This window comes from Haliotis rubra, unplaced genomic scaffold, assembly GCF_003918875.1.
Source record: "Haliotis rubra isolate DU_JTF1 unplaced genomic scaffold, ASM391887v1 Scf696, whole genome shotgun sequence".
In the NCBI taxonomy this organism is placed as follows: domain Eukaryota; kingdom Metazoa; phylum Mollusca; class Gastropoda; order Lepetellida; family Haliotidae; genus Haliotis; species Haliotis rubra.
Window position 1 is genome coordinate 83,971 of NW_025767408.1, and position 19,561 is coordinate 103,531.

The 19,561-nt window shown below is 38.6% G+C and overlaps 1 protein-coding gene across 1 annotated transcript in view; it reads left to right on the forward strand.

Annotated features, from left to right (window-relative positions):
- Positions 1-8,684: 8,684 nt before the first annotated feature.
- Positions 8,685-19,561, forward strand: part of LOC124258517 (coiled-coil and C2 domain-containing protein 1-like) — a 64,014-nt gene continuing 53,137 nt past the window's right edge. The window contains 3 exon segments of the mRNA XM_046692589.1: positions 8,685-8,807; positions 12,568-12,694; positions 13,716-13,816. Coding sequence (XP_046548545.1) covers positions 8,742-8,807; positions 12,568-12,694; positions 13,716-13,816 — 294 coding nt within the window. The 5' untranslated portion in view covers positions 8,685-8,741.

Below are 19,561 nucleotides of genomic sequence, written 5' to 3' on the forward strand. Positions count from 1 at the left end.
ATATAGAAGCCAGTGACAAGGGATACATGTAGAAGCCAATGGGGTTACGGGTGTTTGTCCAAGTAATACAGATTCAGATTCTTTATTTACCTTTGTCTTTACAGACAACCAGTAGTTTTTACAAACACGAGAGTTAGTACGGGTGGATGACTGGACATTGATTATAATGGAGAATGTACAGAAAATCACCTATATTTTAGCATCATTTCATTTCTGAGACAACAGGCTTTATACAAATATTTACCTAAATTTCATAACTGTTTTACATTTCTTACACTTAAAGTTGAATAAGTTTATGCATTGATGGACATCTGTAGTAATATGGTTTTATATATAATTTTTTATAATTAATATAATATGAACATACTAATATAAAATGGAACTCGTCTTCAATGTCGTGTTCACAAAAAACACATTTTCTTTCTGTTATTTCAACATTACTGTATCTGCCAGTTTCTATACATTAATTATGAGAGCTTAGTCGGAATTTAGATAAATATTTTCCTAAAGAGGTGCGGGATAGCTTTACATAGGTATTATTGCAGTGTACAATTATCAATTATATTTCTATAAATTACACATTTTGATTAATTAGATAAATTACTAAAAATCTCTTGAGACGCTTGCTCGAAGATTCGCTGCTTTACAACAGGTAGGTATGCAGGACATATCTCTTGTCTAAGCCATAATTCATTGACACCAATGCCAGATAAAATATTCTTTACCTGATACGCCCTGATATTAACACCACGGGTCTACACCCCCTCATATAAACATTCATAACAATTTCGAAGAGTAAGATTATTTGTGTGTAGCAACTTGCACCAATACTTTATTATATTAAACTGTCTCTGATATATGAGAGGAAAACGACCTAACTCTGCATGAACTATAGAATTACATGTACATTTTTTAACTCCTAACAATCTTTTACAAAACTCTAAGTGTAATCTTTCTGTATTAACTGCTTTATGGGAACCCCAGACCTCAGATGCGTATCCTAATGTACTGCCAACATAACAATCAAAACCCGACACAAGAGATTCAGGATTAAGAGAGAGTGACCTTACATTATTATAGAGTGAAAAGAGGGCCTTTCTACCATGATCTGCAAGCTAGATCTGAGCAATTGTAAACTTATTACTATAATTAGGAACAACTCCCAGATATGTAAAAGTATCAACAACACAATTATTATAGCACCAAATTTCTGTTAACCTACGTTTACCTCCTTTTCTAAAAACGACAGTCACGTCACTATATTTGTCTTAGAGGTATTAACTTCAAGTCCCCATTCAATAGAGTAATTCAACAATGAATCTAACTGCTTTTGTAAACCTTCTACTGATTCAGAAAGTATGACAAGGTCGTCTGCATACATTAACAGAAAAATACTTAGAGCTTTACATTTATAAGGAATACAATGATCTTCTAGAAAGGAAGTCTCAAAATCACTGATATAAAAGGTAAATAGAATTGGAGGCAAAACTTCGCCTTGCATTAAACCCGAATTATTCTTAAAGTATTCACTTTGAAAGCATCCAACGCTAACACCTGACATCAATTTTCCATTTACACCTAACTTTGACAACTTATACCATAGCTTACATCTGTCTACCGAATCAAATTCACGCTTAAAATCAACGACAGCACAATACATACGTATAACATTGTTAAGGCTCTTACCAATTAATGAGTGAGTGAGTGAGTTTAGTTTTACGCAGCACTCAGCAATATTCCAGCTATATGGCGGCGGTCTACCAATTAATGAATAAAGAGAGATATAGCATCAACAGTACTAAGATGAGGGCGAAAACCAAACTGAGAATCTGGAATAATATTATTATATGCAGACCAATCCAAAAGACTTTGGTTAAGAATTCTAGTTAAAAGTTTCCCCAAACAGCTGATATGACTTATCCCACGATAATTACTTGGAATTTTACTATCCACTTTCTGAAAAACTGGTATAATAACTGCAGAGGCCCAGCTTCTGGGGAAAGAACCTGAAGATAATATACAATTAAATATTCTGTGTAGGGAAGGCATTAAATATACATCAAATTCAATAACATGTTCATTTGTATACAATCGGGGCCGTGTGATTTATCACGCTTTAGACAGTTAATGGCCTGTCTAATTTCCCCTGTGGTAATATCCTTGTCAAGTTCATACACTCCTGGGTCTTCAAACACATATATAATCAGAGTCTATCTTTGCCTCTGAAAATATTAACCGAATCGCAAGCGATTTGACTGGTGCAATTCTTAAATTATGCGATAGTTATATTCCAAATAAGGTCGTTACGATAAGGCCCCGGGACGCCCCCTGGATGAATAGTGAGGTACGTAAATTGATTCGTAAACGCAATCGCCATCATAAAATCGCAAAAAGGCGTAACTCATCATCTGACTGGGCACTTTTTAGATTGAGTAGAAATAAAGTTATATCCACGGTAAGAAATGCAAAGAAGATGTACATGAATAAAATTGATGAACAAATAAATAATGAACATGGTACAAAAACATAGTGGCGTTTAGTTAAGAATTATATAAAAAGTAAACACACCACTAATATTAATACTTTTCCTTCGATAATCCAAAACGATAAACTATATGATGATAGTGCTGATATAGCAAACATTATGAATGATTTCTTTGCAGATCAGGCAAGAGTCGTTGCTCCTAATAGGGATATTCCTAAAATTCGTTTAGAGGTAGATTACCCATTATGTGACTTACACTCAGTCCGCAAGAAATCCATGATATTCTCTCCTCTGTTGATATCATTAAAGCAACAGGCCCAGATGGTATAGGCAATAAATTTCTGAAAATGAATGCCAGACAATTAGCAGTTCCCTTATCTGAAGTTTTTAATCTATCATTAAAGAATACAGTGTTTCCTGATATCTGGAAGGAGGCATCAGTTGTTCCTATACATAAAAAAGGCAGTACAAATGAATGCTCTAACTATCGACCTGTCGCACTAACAAGTTGTGTAGCAAAGATTTTCGAAAAATGCATTTTTAAACATGTATTTAATTATTTTAGGGATAATGAAATGCTTACAAACTTACAATCCGGTTTCATGCCAGGCGATTCAACGGTTAATCAACTAACTTACGTCTATGACTATATAGCGGGTGCATTAGATAGCGGTAAGGAAATTAGGGCTGTATTTTGTGACGTAAGTAAGGCTTTTGACAAGGTCTGGCATAAAGGTATTATACATAAGCTAAGACGTTATGGTATCGGGGGTAACTTGTTGAAATGGTTTGAGAGTTATCTAGACAATAGAGTTCAGCGAGTTGTTATTAATGGTTACGCGTATGATCAAAGATCAATCCTAGCCGGGGTTCCCCAAGGCTCTGTCTTAGGACCATTATTGTTTATAGTTTATATCAACGACATCGTTGAAGGAATAAACAGCAATATCCGTCTCTTTGCAGATGACACATCACTTTATGCTATAATAAATGATCCTGATGAAACTGCTCTGTCTCTTAATAATGATCTACGTAAAATTTCTGATTGGGCTGACAAATGGCAAGTTACATTTAATCCTAATAAAACAGATTCTATATAATTCTCTCGTAAAGTTCAGCCCAGCCCAAAACGAAACTTAACAATGAAGGATGGTAATATTAATGACGTTAATAGCCATAAACATTTGGGACTTACTTTACAGCTCGATGGTTCCTGGACTGACCATGTTAACTGTATCGCTAAAAAAGGTTGCACCCATGGTAAACTGTCTTAGAGGTTTTAAATATCGTCTCTCACGTAGAACTTTACAAACAATGTACAAACAATATATCTTACCTATTTTCGACTATTGTTGTCACATCTGGGACAACTGTACCAAACAGCAAGCACTAACACTGGAAAAACTTAATCTTGATGCACTTAGAACTATTTGCGGTGCTGTTCGCGACACGAGTCACAACAAAATTTATGATGAGACAAACTTCCAACCACTATGTACTCGAAGATACATCCAAAAAACTAACGTTTTTCTATAAGATGGTTAATAATTTTACTCCAAAATATCTGAGCGATCTCGTCCCTCCTAAGGTATCTGACACAACAAGCTACATTTTCCGAGACCGCTTGAAGCTCCAAACTATCGATGGTAAAAGTGCAAATTATGCTAAGTCATTTCTCCCAGATACAGTAAGATTGTGGAATTGTTTGTCTACCGATCATAGAGAAACGGCTACTTTGGGTAGTTTTAAGAAACAGATTAATGGGTCAAATAATAATAATAGTCAAAATTACTTCAATTTAAGCTTTGGAACAAGATTCTGTCAGATTATCCATTCACGCCTCAGGCTCGGTTGCAGCGATTTAAACGCACATAAATATCAACGATTTATATCCTCAAATCCCTCTTGTTCTTGTGGCTACTGTTATGAAGATCCAATTCACTATTTCTTTTCGTGCGTTAATTACACTGACATAAGACATAAAATGCATTTCTATACTAAAGGATATGACATCAAATCAATACTATACGGCCACTCTCATGGATCTACTAAAGGTAATCTTGAATTATTAGAATCTATCCGTTCTTTCATTGTACTGTCAGGCAGATTTGAGTTGTAATATATAAACGAAATTGCACTTACTATTAAGTATTTTCCGACACTAATGGTTCTAACGTTAAAAGTGGCATGTTACAGTTTATGATTGTTACATTTCCAGAAAGCTATTGTTTATTGTTTGTTAATATCATGTTTTTCTCCGTACGATTATTATATCTATAATATGTCTGTATTCCGGAGCGGTATTCATATAAGCACAATACTGCTTGTTTACCAATCCGGTTCCTCTTTTGGAAATAAATATGTTTAAACCATAATCAGAGTCACCTGCAAGATCTTTGAAATAAGAATGAAACACAGACAATAGAACGTCAATACTAGTCTTTTTACGTTTACTGAATTTAGCATGAAATTGTTTTGGATTAGTTTTACTCAGATGATCAAGTCTATTTCCTTCCGATCTTAAATACAACCAGCTACGGTTGGTTGATGAGTTCATCGTACGCAGAGGGGATGAAGTAATCTTGGTCTTTATTGATCAGGGGTCGGTGCCCGTTGACGTGGATGGCTTCGGTTAATTTCCGTTTGGTGAAGTCAGGTTGGTTGGCTGCCAGTATTGTGTACTCTGTCCAGTTGATTTGATGATTGGGGTTGTTCTGTATATGTTCAGAGATAGCTGATTTCTTGTCCGACTTGTATGTAGACACCTGGTGTTCTTTAACTCTGGTGTTGATTGGATTTACTGTATATATAGTCCCCTGTTATCTACCTTACTCATACTTGCTTGACAACGATACAAGAATCTGTATCGAAAACGTCGCATATACTGAATAAAGAAGTTGTTTATCCATATAGTTTGTCTGTACATTACTCTCCAGTTTCTAAACAATGCCACTCAAAGAAGAAATCGGTTACTAGGGCAGACCAATATGGCGATCCTGTCTGGGGATTGTCACACGTGGCTGTCCAGGACATGGACGATCACTGTTGCTGAGGGTCTGCTGCTGACGTTGGGACAGTCTAACAATAGTCGAATAGAGCGTGTTGACATTCCAACCTACTGCTGTCTCGCTCCTGAGCTGATAGCATGGCATCGCAGCGGCGTCACTTGACATTGGAATGGTGAATTACAGTTAGCAAAGGCTGGTCTGTTAAACCGACGTGATCGGTATAAACAGGATGAAACAAGTCACAAAGCACGTGCATTCCGTGTAATTAAGGTTAAAGACCGTTTCCATTGTCGTGTTGAGGTTCACCCGTAAAAACAGTAACACGGGTAACGTACGTGTTTCCCTTTACACCTTTTTCACCATACGTTCCTAAAATTCGTATTTCGGGTCATGAGCAACATTGATGAAAATATATGGGTGATGCGTTTCTAAAGGATGGGTTTCATGCTGGTGGACCTGTTCCACTGGCTCAGAAGCCATAACTCTGGATGTTAGAGGAGTGGCGGGAATTCATTAAAGTTCATGCATTTCAACAAAACAAGCTGGATGAGTGAAATGAATCCCCAAGACATTCTTAAGGTCCGGGAAGCAGATGAAACAGGGGGACAAATAGCTGGATGATGGATACCCACCTTCTGATCAACTTACAAAAACATCTCCTGACTGACGGGCGTGGAAAATGAAACAAGTCTTCAAATACTGCATGATGTTCGCTCTCTGTATCTCGAAAAGACTGTTTGTGGTACCTTTGTTTGTATTGAAGCTAATAATTATGTATGTTCACAGCCCCGTGACCCCTGGGAATAGGGTGGTGGGGTAGCCTAGTGGTTAAAGTGTTCACTTGTCACCCTGAAGACCCGGGTTCGATTCCCCACATATATGTGTGAAGTCCATTTCTGGTGTCCCTCACCGTGATATTGTTGGAATATTGCTAAAAGCGGCGTAAAACTAAACTCACTCACTTGGGAGTAAGAAAAACTAGACTCGCATGCTAGAGTTAGAGCAGGAAACGCTTGCTCTTTTCTCGAACATCTCATCACAGATTTTCATTGATTCAGTGATTTGGCACCAATTTTAATACCATTTAGCCCCTTTATGACCACTGGGATCTGTCTTTCGGCAAACAGCCGTGACTGATTATTATCTAGGGTTTCTGGTGCATCACTCCGCTGAGTCAATAACATATATCCCAACCCTGTGTCAAATTCTCCTGTAGAACTCACCAAAAGCGTACACAATAGCTGTGACAAAGGAACATAATTAAACCGTCATGCCAACAATGTTTTAAGACTGTCATTAAATCGCAGAATTGAAGTAAAAAGGTATATCAACAAACAAACTTTATTGTAGAAACCAAAAGGATCCCAGAACCAAGCAAAGCATAATTTCCTGGAGGTTCGAACCCCCTGAACAACTCACTGGCTCCGCCAACGCCCAAACAATTCTTCAGTGTGGCCTTAAGTCATTTTCAAAAGGGGGGTTCGAACCCCCTGTAAAACACACACACACACACACACACACACACACACGGATCCGCCAATGTAGAATCTGTTCTGAGATAAAATGATACATGCTAATGGGTCATTTGTGGAAAAAGGCAATTTCAGCTTTCGCTCAAATTGTTTTTGTTTGTATTCGTGTAAACTACTTTGGTTTGTATATCTTTCAAATGTGTTATTTTAACTAGATCGCTTAAAGGTCACATGCAACCAAAAAATCAAACATAATTAAAACAGTATTATCACTTCCTCATGACATATAATATGCATTGCTGATTATGAAAAAACAAATAAACAAAATTATAAGCGTATAATCGCAAATCAAAAGTGAAATATTTTGTACTTGGGTTTACTTCCCTCGAAACGAAGCAGCCGGGATACCGAACCCAGTCAGAGCGGGTGGGTGTGCACTCAAATGTAACGGCTGGTTCCTTAGCAGATGCGCCTTCATGGCTCATTATGTGTGTATATATAGAGATGTTGGGTTTTGTAAATACATGCTCATTTTTTGTACATAACATTTTGCAATCAACAGACATCATAACATGTCAGGTGTTTAAGTATCACACCTTCCTGTCTGTGTAATTACATAATGTGACAGAGACGGAACTCGGGCCATAAATCAATGCGTTTTGTTTATGGTGTATAGCCTGATTGGTGTTAAGTTCAAATTGCATGTGGTCAGTGATCGCAGTTGTGTATTGAATATTGTCATTAGCAGACAGGCAGGCAGACACACAGGTGTCAATAAAACAAGACATTGAGTTTTGTCTGTGACAACGACATATCTATATCACAGTTAGAAATTGTGTCAACGCTAAATAATGACATTGCTTTTAAGTATCGAACTGAGAAAGTGTCTCGGTAAGAAGAACGTGTGGTGAAATAGACAAATGAAATTATATAAACAGTTAATTTACTGTCATAACATATAAAAAGCTCGCGCCTGTGAGATATCAACAAAACATTAGAAAAATAGCTCACACCAAAGCCTTCACCGAGTATTCACCCGATAACCCGCTTCCAAGCTGCGCGAACCTATTTACTTGCGCACGTGCTTTGAGCGCAGCCCAGCTGTTGAAACCCGTTTTCCCCAGAAAAGTCGGGGGGAAAATTAGTGAAACGTTTGAACTCCGATTTCGCGCGTTTTTTTTCATCGCGTTATTTTTCAACTTTATAAGCTGAATTTGCATTTTTGACGATTTGTTTCGGTATGTCCATACCGAAAGGTATCAGAATCTGCAAAGTTGTGTTTTACGTTGCATGTGACCTTTAAATGCTCTAGAACCTATATGGAAGATATCGCTTATTTATTTTGTTGTATGCAGAACATAGAAGCACCAACTGATATATGTCCAACCAACCCTATAATGTGAGACGACTACTACTGAAGTTCATCTCTATCTTGCCAAACTGAATGGGAAGCGAACGGTCACGTATATTTGATATTAATGCATTTGTATGAAACAAGTCTTACTGAATACACGAAAGTCATAGTAAGCTTTTACGTCGCTTTTAGCATGATTGCAAAAAAATAACATTGGTTGAAAAGACGAAATGTTCTCGGTGTGTATCCATATGGGGAATCGAACCATGATTTTAACTACCAGGGTCAGTTGAAGCAAGGATTGTGTGGTGCGGTAGTCACCACTATTATCCCCCCTTGTTTTTTTACAGGTGGCGCTTTTAAAGGAAATAACTCTTGCACTTTATGGTACTTCCGGAAAGTAAACAAGCAGAACGCAAACAATGTTTGGGAAGAAGAAACAGGCTCCTCAGACTCAATCGAGGAAGGGGACAGCGCTAATGAATCAAGTGAATATTAGTTTTATGACTTTATAAACTATTCCCATCGATTTATCGATTCGTTTACATCTGTCTGTCGGTGTGCGTAAATAACAGTGTCGTGTGACAGTGAATCACAACCTTATCACCATTTCCTGATTTCTGAAGCTTGAAATCAACGACTCTGAATGTTTATGCAATTTGACATGCCAAGACGATCTGATCACTAAATGCTTCTCCACATAGTTTGGATGACATGCATTTCAAATTTCCGAATTAGATTTTTAATAATTGATTACTAACGCCTTTGTAATAAACCACATCCTTCAAGTGGCATCATCTTTTTCATTCAATTAAAAATATATTGATGTATAAAATAATAATGGTGAAATTATGTGTTTATAGGAGAATTCAAACTAACAATGCCATTTTGAAGCTAGGATGAAAGGATAGTGATTAGTTAGATACTCACATATATTGGTACCAAACATTTTAAACACATGGGCAACATGGCTATCCATACCCATACTTTTTGGCACACTTGTACTCAAAAGCTGGACGAGCCATACCCACTCGTATCTTAACAAATGGATGACTCAAACCAACATAACAGATCTATATCCAATGATAGTATATGTGTATGATGTTTAAGATTTGAAATGTCATGGTGACTTGGATGTTATTATGGTTATCATGTTACCTATGAATATATTTTTATATATATATAAGAATTATCTTATCTTATCTTATCACATATACACATAACTCAGAATCAAGAAAATATGGCCTACCTTTAGAATACAGCACCACAAACTTTGAAATTACGTCATAATACCCATTTACGTAATTTAGTGTGACTTTGTTCCAAAGCACGTTCTCGAAACAATGCCCTATGACGCCAGCATGGCAACACGGTTGTCAAGGTCATCGAGTGCGTATAAGCTCCGTTCAGTGATGTTTCATCTCTACTGGCTATCTCATTGCATAAGCCCAACGATGTTGAGAGTTTCCAGCAATAGTTTACAGGCGGATGCGCAATTATTTGCAAGCACCAGTTTACCATGTTTTGTTTTTTCACAAAAATGCGCTGATAATAATGTACATTTCACGGGTGCTGAGGTGTTATACTTTGTGTTTTTTGTGTTTTTATTGCATTTTATATTTTTTCAATTTAGTAAGAATGCATTTTACCTGTCACATTATGCCAAAATCTATTATTCGCAGTTTTGGTCAATTTAATCATTATATTAGGGTTTAGGGTTAGGTGGGGTTTCAGGGTTAGGGTTAGTTAGGGTTTAGGTTTAGGGTTAGGTTTAGGGTTAGGGTTTAGGTTTAGGGTTAGGGTTTAGGGTTAGAAATGGCTTTGGTTGGGGCGGGGATTCTATTTCTTTTTTTTAAATCCATGGCGAACGTGCACACAAGCACCATACATTTACTATTGTGAATGAAATTAATAATACACTCAGCAAAAGTAATGTAATGGCGTTTTGGTGAAAACCAAACATGGATCGATAGTCGCCGCTCAAGGCATGATCAGTACTCAGTCAGTTGGCAGGAGAGGAGGCAGCAAGAACCGTGGAGGAAGCAGGCTGAAGTGGAATGGATCAGGCATGTTATTAATAGGATACTGTCGGGTAACCTCACAGTAGAGCATCAAACAAATCCCCTTCACCCCAAGATACCTTTACTCTCCAGATATGTTCATTGAGATAGGATTCAAAAGAGACTTGACAGTGCCGTACTTATTCATGGAGCTAACCGCGATGAAGCCATGCTCCTTCAATTGTATTTGTATGCTACCTGTAATGGGGTCTTTGAAATTCTCGAATGGTTGACAGTGAGATGTGTGTAATCCGGATCAGAATCGAGAGAACTGTATGATTTCCCAACAGTCAGAAATGATAGTAGAACCGGGTAAAATCCATTGCTTGATTAATGGAATCAAAGTGTCAGCATCACGGCGTTCTACTGGTACCATAAAAATCTTATGTCGGGCCAATCTCTCAACACCTCGAACACCCACTGGCCCTCCACATAATGACCTTTATGATACTTTCGTTTGCCAAACTTTGATTCATCAATCTCAACAATAATACCTGGCCCACCTATCTTTCCATTCTCCCATAAACCGACTTATCACACACCTCCACGACAAAAGTTGTACCAGTCAGTAGTCGTTGCTGAAGAAAAACCGTACTCAGTCTGACAATCAAGCTGAGAGCGGTTCCGACATTCAGTGAAAAATCAATTTCAAACATTCAGCCATATTGATGCGAGCATCAGAGAACCAGCTTTTAGTTCGATTGATTTGTAACACTGATGTCTAACTCCATCAATCGTTCTCTACGACAAGCCCAACGAATGCCGTCACTACTCCGATGAATCCCAGTTGCCTCTGCAATATACATTGACCTCTTGCATACATCACAGGTGACATGGTTACAGAGTAACCCACGGTTCATGCACCAAGCCAAAAGTAGCACTTAATCGTCACAAATACATGAAAGAGCAACCAATCATAAGTTATGACCCTGGAAGCCCTCCCAAATCTCTCCCATATGAACTTACCCAAGGAGCATCAGTACAACTTGGAAATGAAGGAAAACTGCCATCCGCCTTCCCAGTGTCTACCACATCCTTATTCCTGGCCCTCTTATCCTTACTCCCATGAACCAAGTTCTCCTTCCTTGCTCCGCTAAATACACTTTCTTTTCCATCACAAAATCCTCAAACGAATCCTCCAAAGATCCTGCCATCGTGAATTCACGATGTTTGCCCCTTTCAATGTCAAAGCTTGAAATGACGCTTTAGATTTCCCGGCCCATGAACTTGCGCAGGCGAAAAAAGAATGACGTCATGTGTTTCCAAGGTTACCCGATCATTTCGAACAACTTCGGCATTGTTCGTGGTAAATGCGAAGTCACGCCGACACTGTAGACTTCGTGGGTTTCGGTGATTTCGGTGATTTCGATGGACGCCACAGGAATGACTCGATAAATTTGCACATTGTGCAACAGTGTGGACGTAGCTCAGTCGGTTAGCTGTCAGGCTAACAATCCGAAGGTCGCGGGTTCTCGTCCGACGGGTTCTCACAAACTGGTTGCCTGTCTTAATGACATGTGACCTACGGCAGAGATCGTCCTCACGAGAAGTTGTGGTGCTGTATTCTAAAGGTGCTCCGAAAATATGTTTAATATTGCATGTGTGCAGCATTGAGTGTTGTTCAACATCAAACAGGTATCTTTCAACAAACTGATGTAAATGCTGCTTCTAAACTTCATAACACTATTGTCATATCAAAGGTGTAGATCTAAAACTGCCTGTTATCCATCTGTCTCATTCTGAATGTAGAAATTCAACAATTCTCTCTATGTTTCTACCAAACGTGTTTCTGACATTGTAAAAAAATTTGATTAAGTGAAGAAAATTCACATGTATCAAAATTTATGTGCATGCTACCGTGATTGATTGGTTTAATGATTCAAAAAGACATCCTTATTTGGAATCCTGTGAGCAGAGCAGCATAAATGATTTGCTCCCATTCTCAATGTTATCGTATATATTTACTATATATTTAATTATGTCGATGGTGTAGTAGCAGTAGTATTAGTTTGGTTATTATGTTCACACAAATAATTTCCAGTTTACACAATTTGGATTCTAAAAAATAGAAATGTGTTTACTTCATTGACAATGTTGAACTTAGCATGTTTAAAGGTTTATAAACTGATAAGACTTAATGTATTCTACTAGTGACCCTAAATCAATGTGTTGATTTCAATTTGACCAGATGGGGTTTGGTGGTATGGAGGATGACACAATGCATGGAGGAATGGATGATGATGATGATGACTTGGAGGCGGAGCTGGCAGCTCTGACTGGTGGTGAGGTAAAGAAACCAGCAACCAAGAGGAAAGGTTGGTCATCCTCCTGGAGAGAGATGTAGATTTGGTTTAATAATGATTACATGTTTATCACTGTTTATAGGGGGAACTGATATCCTGAACGCCCTGTCTCAGTATCTTTGCAATATATATTTCCTTTTTTTCCTAACATTTAAGAGCTCTCGGCTTCATTTCAAAACAAGATAGTTTGTCATCTACTATTCTGCCATTGTAACTGTCATTCTGCCTACGTAAATAAGGGAGCAACAGTCTGGTTTCATTCTGAAGCTTGTTATCTCCCTGGCATGTAATGCGGGGGGATATAGTCAACAGCTTGTCTGTCCGTCCGTAATCATTTTGTTTCCGGAGCATAACTCGAAAACCGTTCAATATCTTTCTTCAAGACTTGGTAGATATATCAAGCATGAGCTAAGTGGTGCCTTTTGCTATTTACAGATTTTTGCCGATTTTATTTTTCTCGGTTTCCATGGAAACGATTCAGACTTAATCTAAAAAGACATCAAGCTGGACTTTAAGTAACTGTCAGCTGATTTGTTCTTTCAAATATGTGGGTGCCTTTTGCTATTTACAGATTTTTGCCGATTTTATTTTTCTCGGTTTCCATGGAAACGATTCAGACTTAATCTAAAAAGACATCAAGCTGGACTTTAAGTAACTGTCAGCTGATTTGTTCTTTCAAATATGTGGGGGCCGGGGGGATATGTCATCTTCTGATGACTCTTGTTTTGAGAAAGTGGTTGTTGGTATCATTTCACTATTATGTGATTCTTGTGGTGTTAACAGCCAGGATGAACATGTCAACATTTGGTTAGAATTGGTCTTCAGCAACCCATGCTTGTCGTAAGAGACAACTATTGGGATTGAGTGGTCAGGCTCGCTGACTTGGTTGAGACATGTCATTGTATACCATTTGCATAGATCGATTGTCTGGTCTAGACTCAATTATTTACAGGTCCCCGCCATATAGCTGGAACATTGCTGAGTGCGGCTTTAAAGAACAAACAAAGAACCTGATGTTGGAATTTGTTTGCAGCTCCACTGGACATGTCCGTGATTAACAAAATGGCCGCTGAGAGTATGAGAGACATCGGCAGTGATGAAGAGCTGTCTGACACTGAGGACCCAGACTTGCTGGTGAGTTAGAGGAAACATTTGTGATCAAATAGGTTTAAGAATGAACTCTATAGGTAGATGGATGTAATGGAGGCATTTTGTTTTCTTCAGACATGACCAAAACCAAGGAAAAATGTTTTATTCCACCTATGACCCAAATCTTCTCATATTGATGCCTGCATTAATCACATTTGTTGTATCTACGTGTATTTGATAATTATTTTTTTAGTGTCATTTTTGAAGTAGGGAAGAACAATATAGAGAAACTTTATGGATAACAACGTTGATTGCCCATTGTACAAGAACCTGTATCAAAACGTAGCGCTCGCGATGTAATGTTATCTTTAAAGTTTGTCTTTATTGTATCTATTTGATACCTATACCCTTCTGTTCAAATGGGAGAGCGCAAGGTCGCGGGTTCCATCTCCGACCGCGTCATACCAAAAGACGTTAAAATATGGTACTTGTTGGTCCCTGTCTGGCGCTCAGCACAAGGACTGGTTGGCTCAGAGTCAGTATAATGTGTCTGAGTGGGGTATTCATGCTTCACTGCGGCATGGTATCTCAGTGGGCTAGCACTATAAAACCAGCTTAAGTATGAGCGAAATATTTTCAAGCATGACGTTAAACCCAATTTCACGTCACCCACCTGTTCAAATGTGTCTTTCCACCACATTCTGAGGTCTAACACCTGCACCAAAGCAGATCCCAGCATTGTATACTAGCCACATAAAGAAACTGTGCATTGTCAAAATATTATCCCAGTTGATAAGTACGATAACAATGTCAAAGGTACATATAAACTTTAATGGAGGGATCATGAGACAATAACAAGTCAGGAGAATTTCAATTGAACCCACTGACGTCACGGAACGTGGCACGTGCATGCATGTTGGATACATGTCACTAATCTCTGAGTTGAAATCCTTATGTGTCTACACAAGTTTGATAAATTTCGATTTTAAATTTTTGTATGCACCGTTTCTTTATGTGCCTAGTATACATGCACCAAGCAGTGGATGATGGAAAATGTCAAAAAAAAAATGTGCTCTGTGAACCTTCATTCCCCTGCCCTGGTGGTTCAGTGGGAAAATGCTGGTTTACATTACAATACTCAACATGATTCCCATTAATCCAGTGTGTCTTCAAAGTCACTTCAAACCATTGCAGAGGTGAATATTGTGTTCTAAGGGTAATTGATACACATCTTATCTCATCACCATCTGTTTTTTTAAACAAAAATCGGGGAGGTGGGACATAGGTAGCCCAGTTGTCTAAGGTGCCACAAATTTCTGTGCAGGGTTACATCTATTTGGCACTCTAGAAACCTGTAATTGTGGGTTTGAATCTGGTTTTGCCCTGAATATATTTCTAGCCTTGTCAACACCATATCTGACCTGTGGGTTTCACCAACGTGGGAAATGGGATCTTTATCACTCTCAGTGTTCCACCCACTTCAAGCTCACGCTGTCATATAATTGGAATTTGTTTAAAAGGCATGCACATAAGACAAAGAGGAGGCTCTGCCTCAGTCAATCTTCTTATACTGAGTATGAATACTTTCTCACAAAATAAATCATAAATTTTCAGTGTATGGATAAAGATAATTGATGAAATTATTAATTTATTATGGTTAAGCAAACTTGAGTTTCTTGTTTGTGAGCAGTTTGCTATATTTGTTTGTGGGGATGTGCGATTAAAAGACAAATTATGTTCAGGTAATCTCCATACGTAATCAAGTTATATTTGATTTTACCTTAATCTTCACCATGTCTGGCAGTCAGGATCCTGAAACTGTGTATCTGAAAAGAGACATGTTGCTTTTTTGTCTATAAATCTGTAATTGTTTTATTACATAATAAGGAAACAAAATCAGATTGACAATGTCGAATAGTATTAGCCACAATAGCTTCAGAAGGTTCAACAGGGGTGGGGTATCTTACTGTCAAATAGTATTAGCCGCAATGGCTTCAGAAGGTTCCAGAGGGGGTGGGGTATTTTACTGTCAAATAGTATTAGCCGCAATAGCTTCAGAAGGTTCCAGAGGGGGTGGGGTATCTTACTGTCAAATAGTATTAGCCACAATAGCTTCAGAAGGTTCCAGAGGGGGTGGGGTATTTTACTGTCAAATAGTATTAGCCATAATAGCTTCAGAAGGTTCCAGAGGGGTGGGGTATCTTACTGTCAAATAGTATTAACCTAATAGCTTCAGAAGGTTCCAGAGGGTGGGGTATTTTACTGTCAAATAGTATTAGCCCTTAATAGCTTCAGAAGGTTCCAGAGGGGTGGGGTTTCTTACTGTCGAATAGTATTAGCCTTAATAGCTTCAGAAGGTTCCAGAGGGGTGGGGTATCTTACTGTCAAATAGTATTAGCCACAATAGCTTCAGAAGGTTTCAGAGGGGTGGGGTATTTTACTGTCAAATAGTATTAGCCGCAATAGCTTCAGAAGGTTCCAGAGGGGTGGGGTATTTTACTGTCAAATAGTATTAGCCCATGATAGCTTCAGAAGGTTCCAGAGGGGTGGGGTATCTTACTGTCAAATAGTATTAGCCTAATAGCTTCCAGAAGGTTCAACAGAGGTGGGGTATCTTACTGTCAAATAGTATTAGCCACAATAGCTTCAGAAGGTTCAGAGGGGGTGGGGTATTTTACTGTCAAATAGTATTGCCATAATAGCTTCAGAAGGTTCAACAGGGTGGGGTATCTTACTGTCAAATAGTATTAGCGCTTAATAGCTTCAGAAGGTTCAACAGGGGTGGGGTATCTTACTGTCAAATAGTATTAGCCTTAATAGCTTCAGAAGGTTCCAGAGGGGTGGGGTATTTTACTGTCAAATAGTATTAGCATAATAGCTTCAGAAGGTTCCAGAGGGTGGGGTATTTTACTGTCAAATAGTATTAGCATAATAGCTTCAGAAGGTTCAGAGAGGGTGGGGTATCTTACTGTCAAATAGTATTAGCCACAATAGCTTCAGAAGGTTCCAGAGGGGTGGGGTATCTTACTGTCAAATAGTATTAGCCATAATAGCTTCAGAAGGTTCCAGAGGGGTGGGGTATCTTACTGTCAAATAGTATTAGCCGTAATAGCTTCAGAAGGTTCCAGAGGGTGGGGTATTTTACTGTCAAATAGTATTAGCAATAGCTTCAGAAGGTTCAACAGGGGTGGGGTATCTTACTGTCAAATAGTATTAGCCGCAATAGCTTCAGAAGGTTCCAGAGGGGGTGGGGTATCTTACTGTCAAATAGTATTAGCCGCAATAGCTTCAGAAGGTTCAACAGAGGTGGGGTATCTTACTGTCAAATAGTATTAGCCGCAATGGCTTCAGAAGGTTCCAGAGGGGGTGGGGTATTTTACTGTCAAATAGTATTAGCCACAATAGCTTCAGAAGGTTCAACAGGGGTGGGGTATCTTACTGTCAAATAGTATTAGCTAATAATAGCTTCAGAAGGTTCTAGAGGGGGTGGGGTATCTTACTGTCAAATAGTATTAGCCATAATAGCTTCAGAAGGTTCAACAGGTGGGGTATCTTACTGTCAAATAGTATTAGCCGCAATGGCTTCAGAAGGTTCCAGAGGGGTGGGGTATTTTACTGTCAAATAGTATTAGCCGCAATAGCTTCAGAAGGTTCAACAGGGGTGGGGTATCTTACCGTCAAATAGTATTAGCCGCAATAGCTTCAGAAGGTTCCAGAGGGGGTGGGGTATCTTACTGTCAAATAGTATTAGCCGCAATAGCTTCAGAAGGTTCAACAGGGGTGGGGTATCTTACTGTCAAATAGTATTAGCCGTAATAGCTTCAGAAGGTTCAACAGAGGGGGGGGGTATTTTACTGTCAAATAGTATTAGCCATAATAGCTTCAGAAGGTTCCAGAGGGGGTGGGGTATTTTACTGTCAAATAGTATTAGCCGCTTAATAGCTTCAGAAGGTTCCAGAGGGGGGTGGGGTATCTTACTGTCAAATAGTATTAGCCACAATAGCTTCAGAAGGTTCCAGAGGGTGGGGTATCTTACTGTCAAATAGTATTAGCCGCAATAGCTTCAGAAGGTTCCAGAGGGGGTGGGGTATCTTACTGTCAAATAGTATTAGCCGCAATAGCTTCAGAAGGTTCAACAGGGGTGGGGTATCTTACTGTCAAATAGTATTAGCCGCAATGGCTTCAGAAGGTTCAACAGGGGTGGGGTATCTTACTGTCAAATAGTATTAGCCGCAATAGCTTCAGAAGGTTCAACAGGGGTGGGGTATCTTACTGTCAAATAGTATTAGCCGCAATAGCTTCAGAAGGTTCAACAGGGGTGGGGTATCTTACTGTCAAATAGTATTAGCCGCAATAGCTTCAGAAGGTTCAACAGGGGTGGGGTATCTTACTGTCAAATAGTATTAGCCGCAATAGCTTCAGAAGGTTCAACAGGGTGGGGTATCTTACTGTCAAATGGTATTAGCCGCAATAGCTTCAGAAGGTTCAACAGGGGTGGGGTATCTTACTGTCAATTAATATTAGCCGCAATAGCTTCAGAAGGTTCTAGAGGGGGTGGGGTATCTTACTGTCAAATAGTATTAGCAACGATAGCTTCCGAAGGTTCAAGAGGGGTGTGGTATCTTTCTGTCAAATAATATTAGCCGCAATAGCTTCAGAAGGGCCCAGGGGGCGGTGGGGTAGCCTAGTGGTTAAAGCGTTGGCTCGTCACGCTGAAGACCTGGGTTCGAATCCCCACATGGGTATAATGTGTGAAGCCCATTTCTGGTGTCCTCCGCCGTGATGTTGCTGGAATATTGCTAAAAGCGGCGTTAAACCAAACTCAGTCAGTCAGTCAGTCAGAAGGGCCCAGAGGGGGTGGGGTATCTTACTGCTTAACTCATTAAGGCTGAGAGCCGCATATATGGGGCAGATTAATCAGCTCCTCACAGCGGGTTATGTGTTTATGGGGCAGGTAATTGGCAGTTTCTCACAGCGAGACCCACATATATTCATCAACAGAAAGCACCTTTTATTCAGTGAGAGAAGCATATGTGTGTTGTACTTTTAAAAGAGATGCTACGTTTAGTGTCAATCAGAAGAAAGATTTATAGAGTTTTGATAGCAATTGCTAATCATTATCATATGCTTATGTCGGCGAGAGAGGGGATTATGATGTTTTTACAGAGGTAAGTGTCTGGTACTCTTCTTTGGGAATGGATACTAAAATACTTCTTATGCACATTGATTGAATTAGATGTAATGGTTTAGAGGAAGATTATATTTTCTTCAACTTCCTAATAAATAGAAAACAATGTACCAAATTTCAAGGACATACAAAGAATTCAAACACAATAGAATAGTTTAAATTTACTTTTTAGGCATTATTATGTTGTCATATTTCATATAATGAAACATAATGGATAAACACAAATAATTATATATACAAGCTCAAATAGATTCGACATAATTTAACTTACTAATTTAAGGCTTACCGAATTGTAACCATTTTTTTTTTACATAATCTAAAGTTGATAATGTTACCTAATCGAATAAAAGTGTTAAGTCGCACCTTTGTATCGAATATATATACTTGTCAGTGTTATTACAACAATGAAATCTTTTACTACGTTTGTTACAAAACACAGTAAGTAAATAATTCAAAAGATTCTTAGACATAGAAAGAAGTAATATCATAAGTTATAACATGTAAACCATACAAAGGTTTTTCAAGCATTTTTGTTCAGGCTGTTGAAAGTTTTTTAAACTTATCCTATCTCACGATTTGCACTTCTCTCTCTTGCTTCAAAG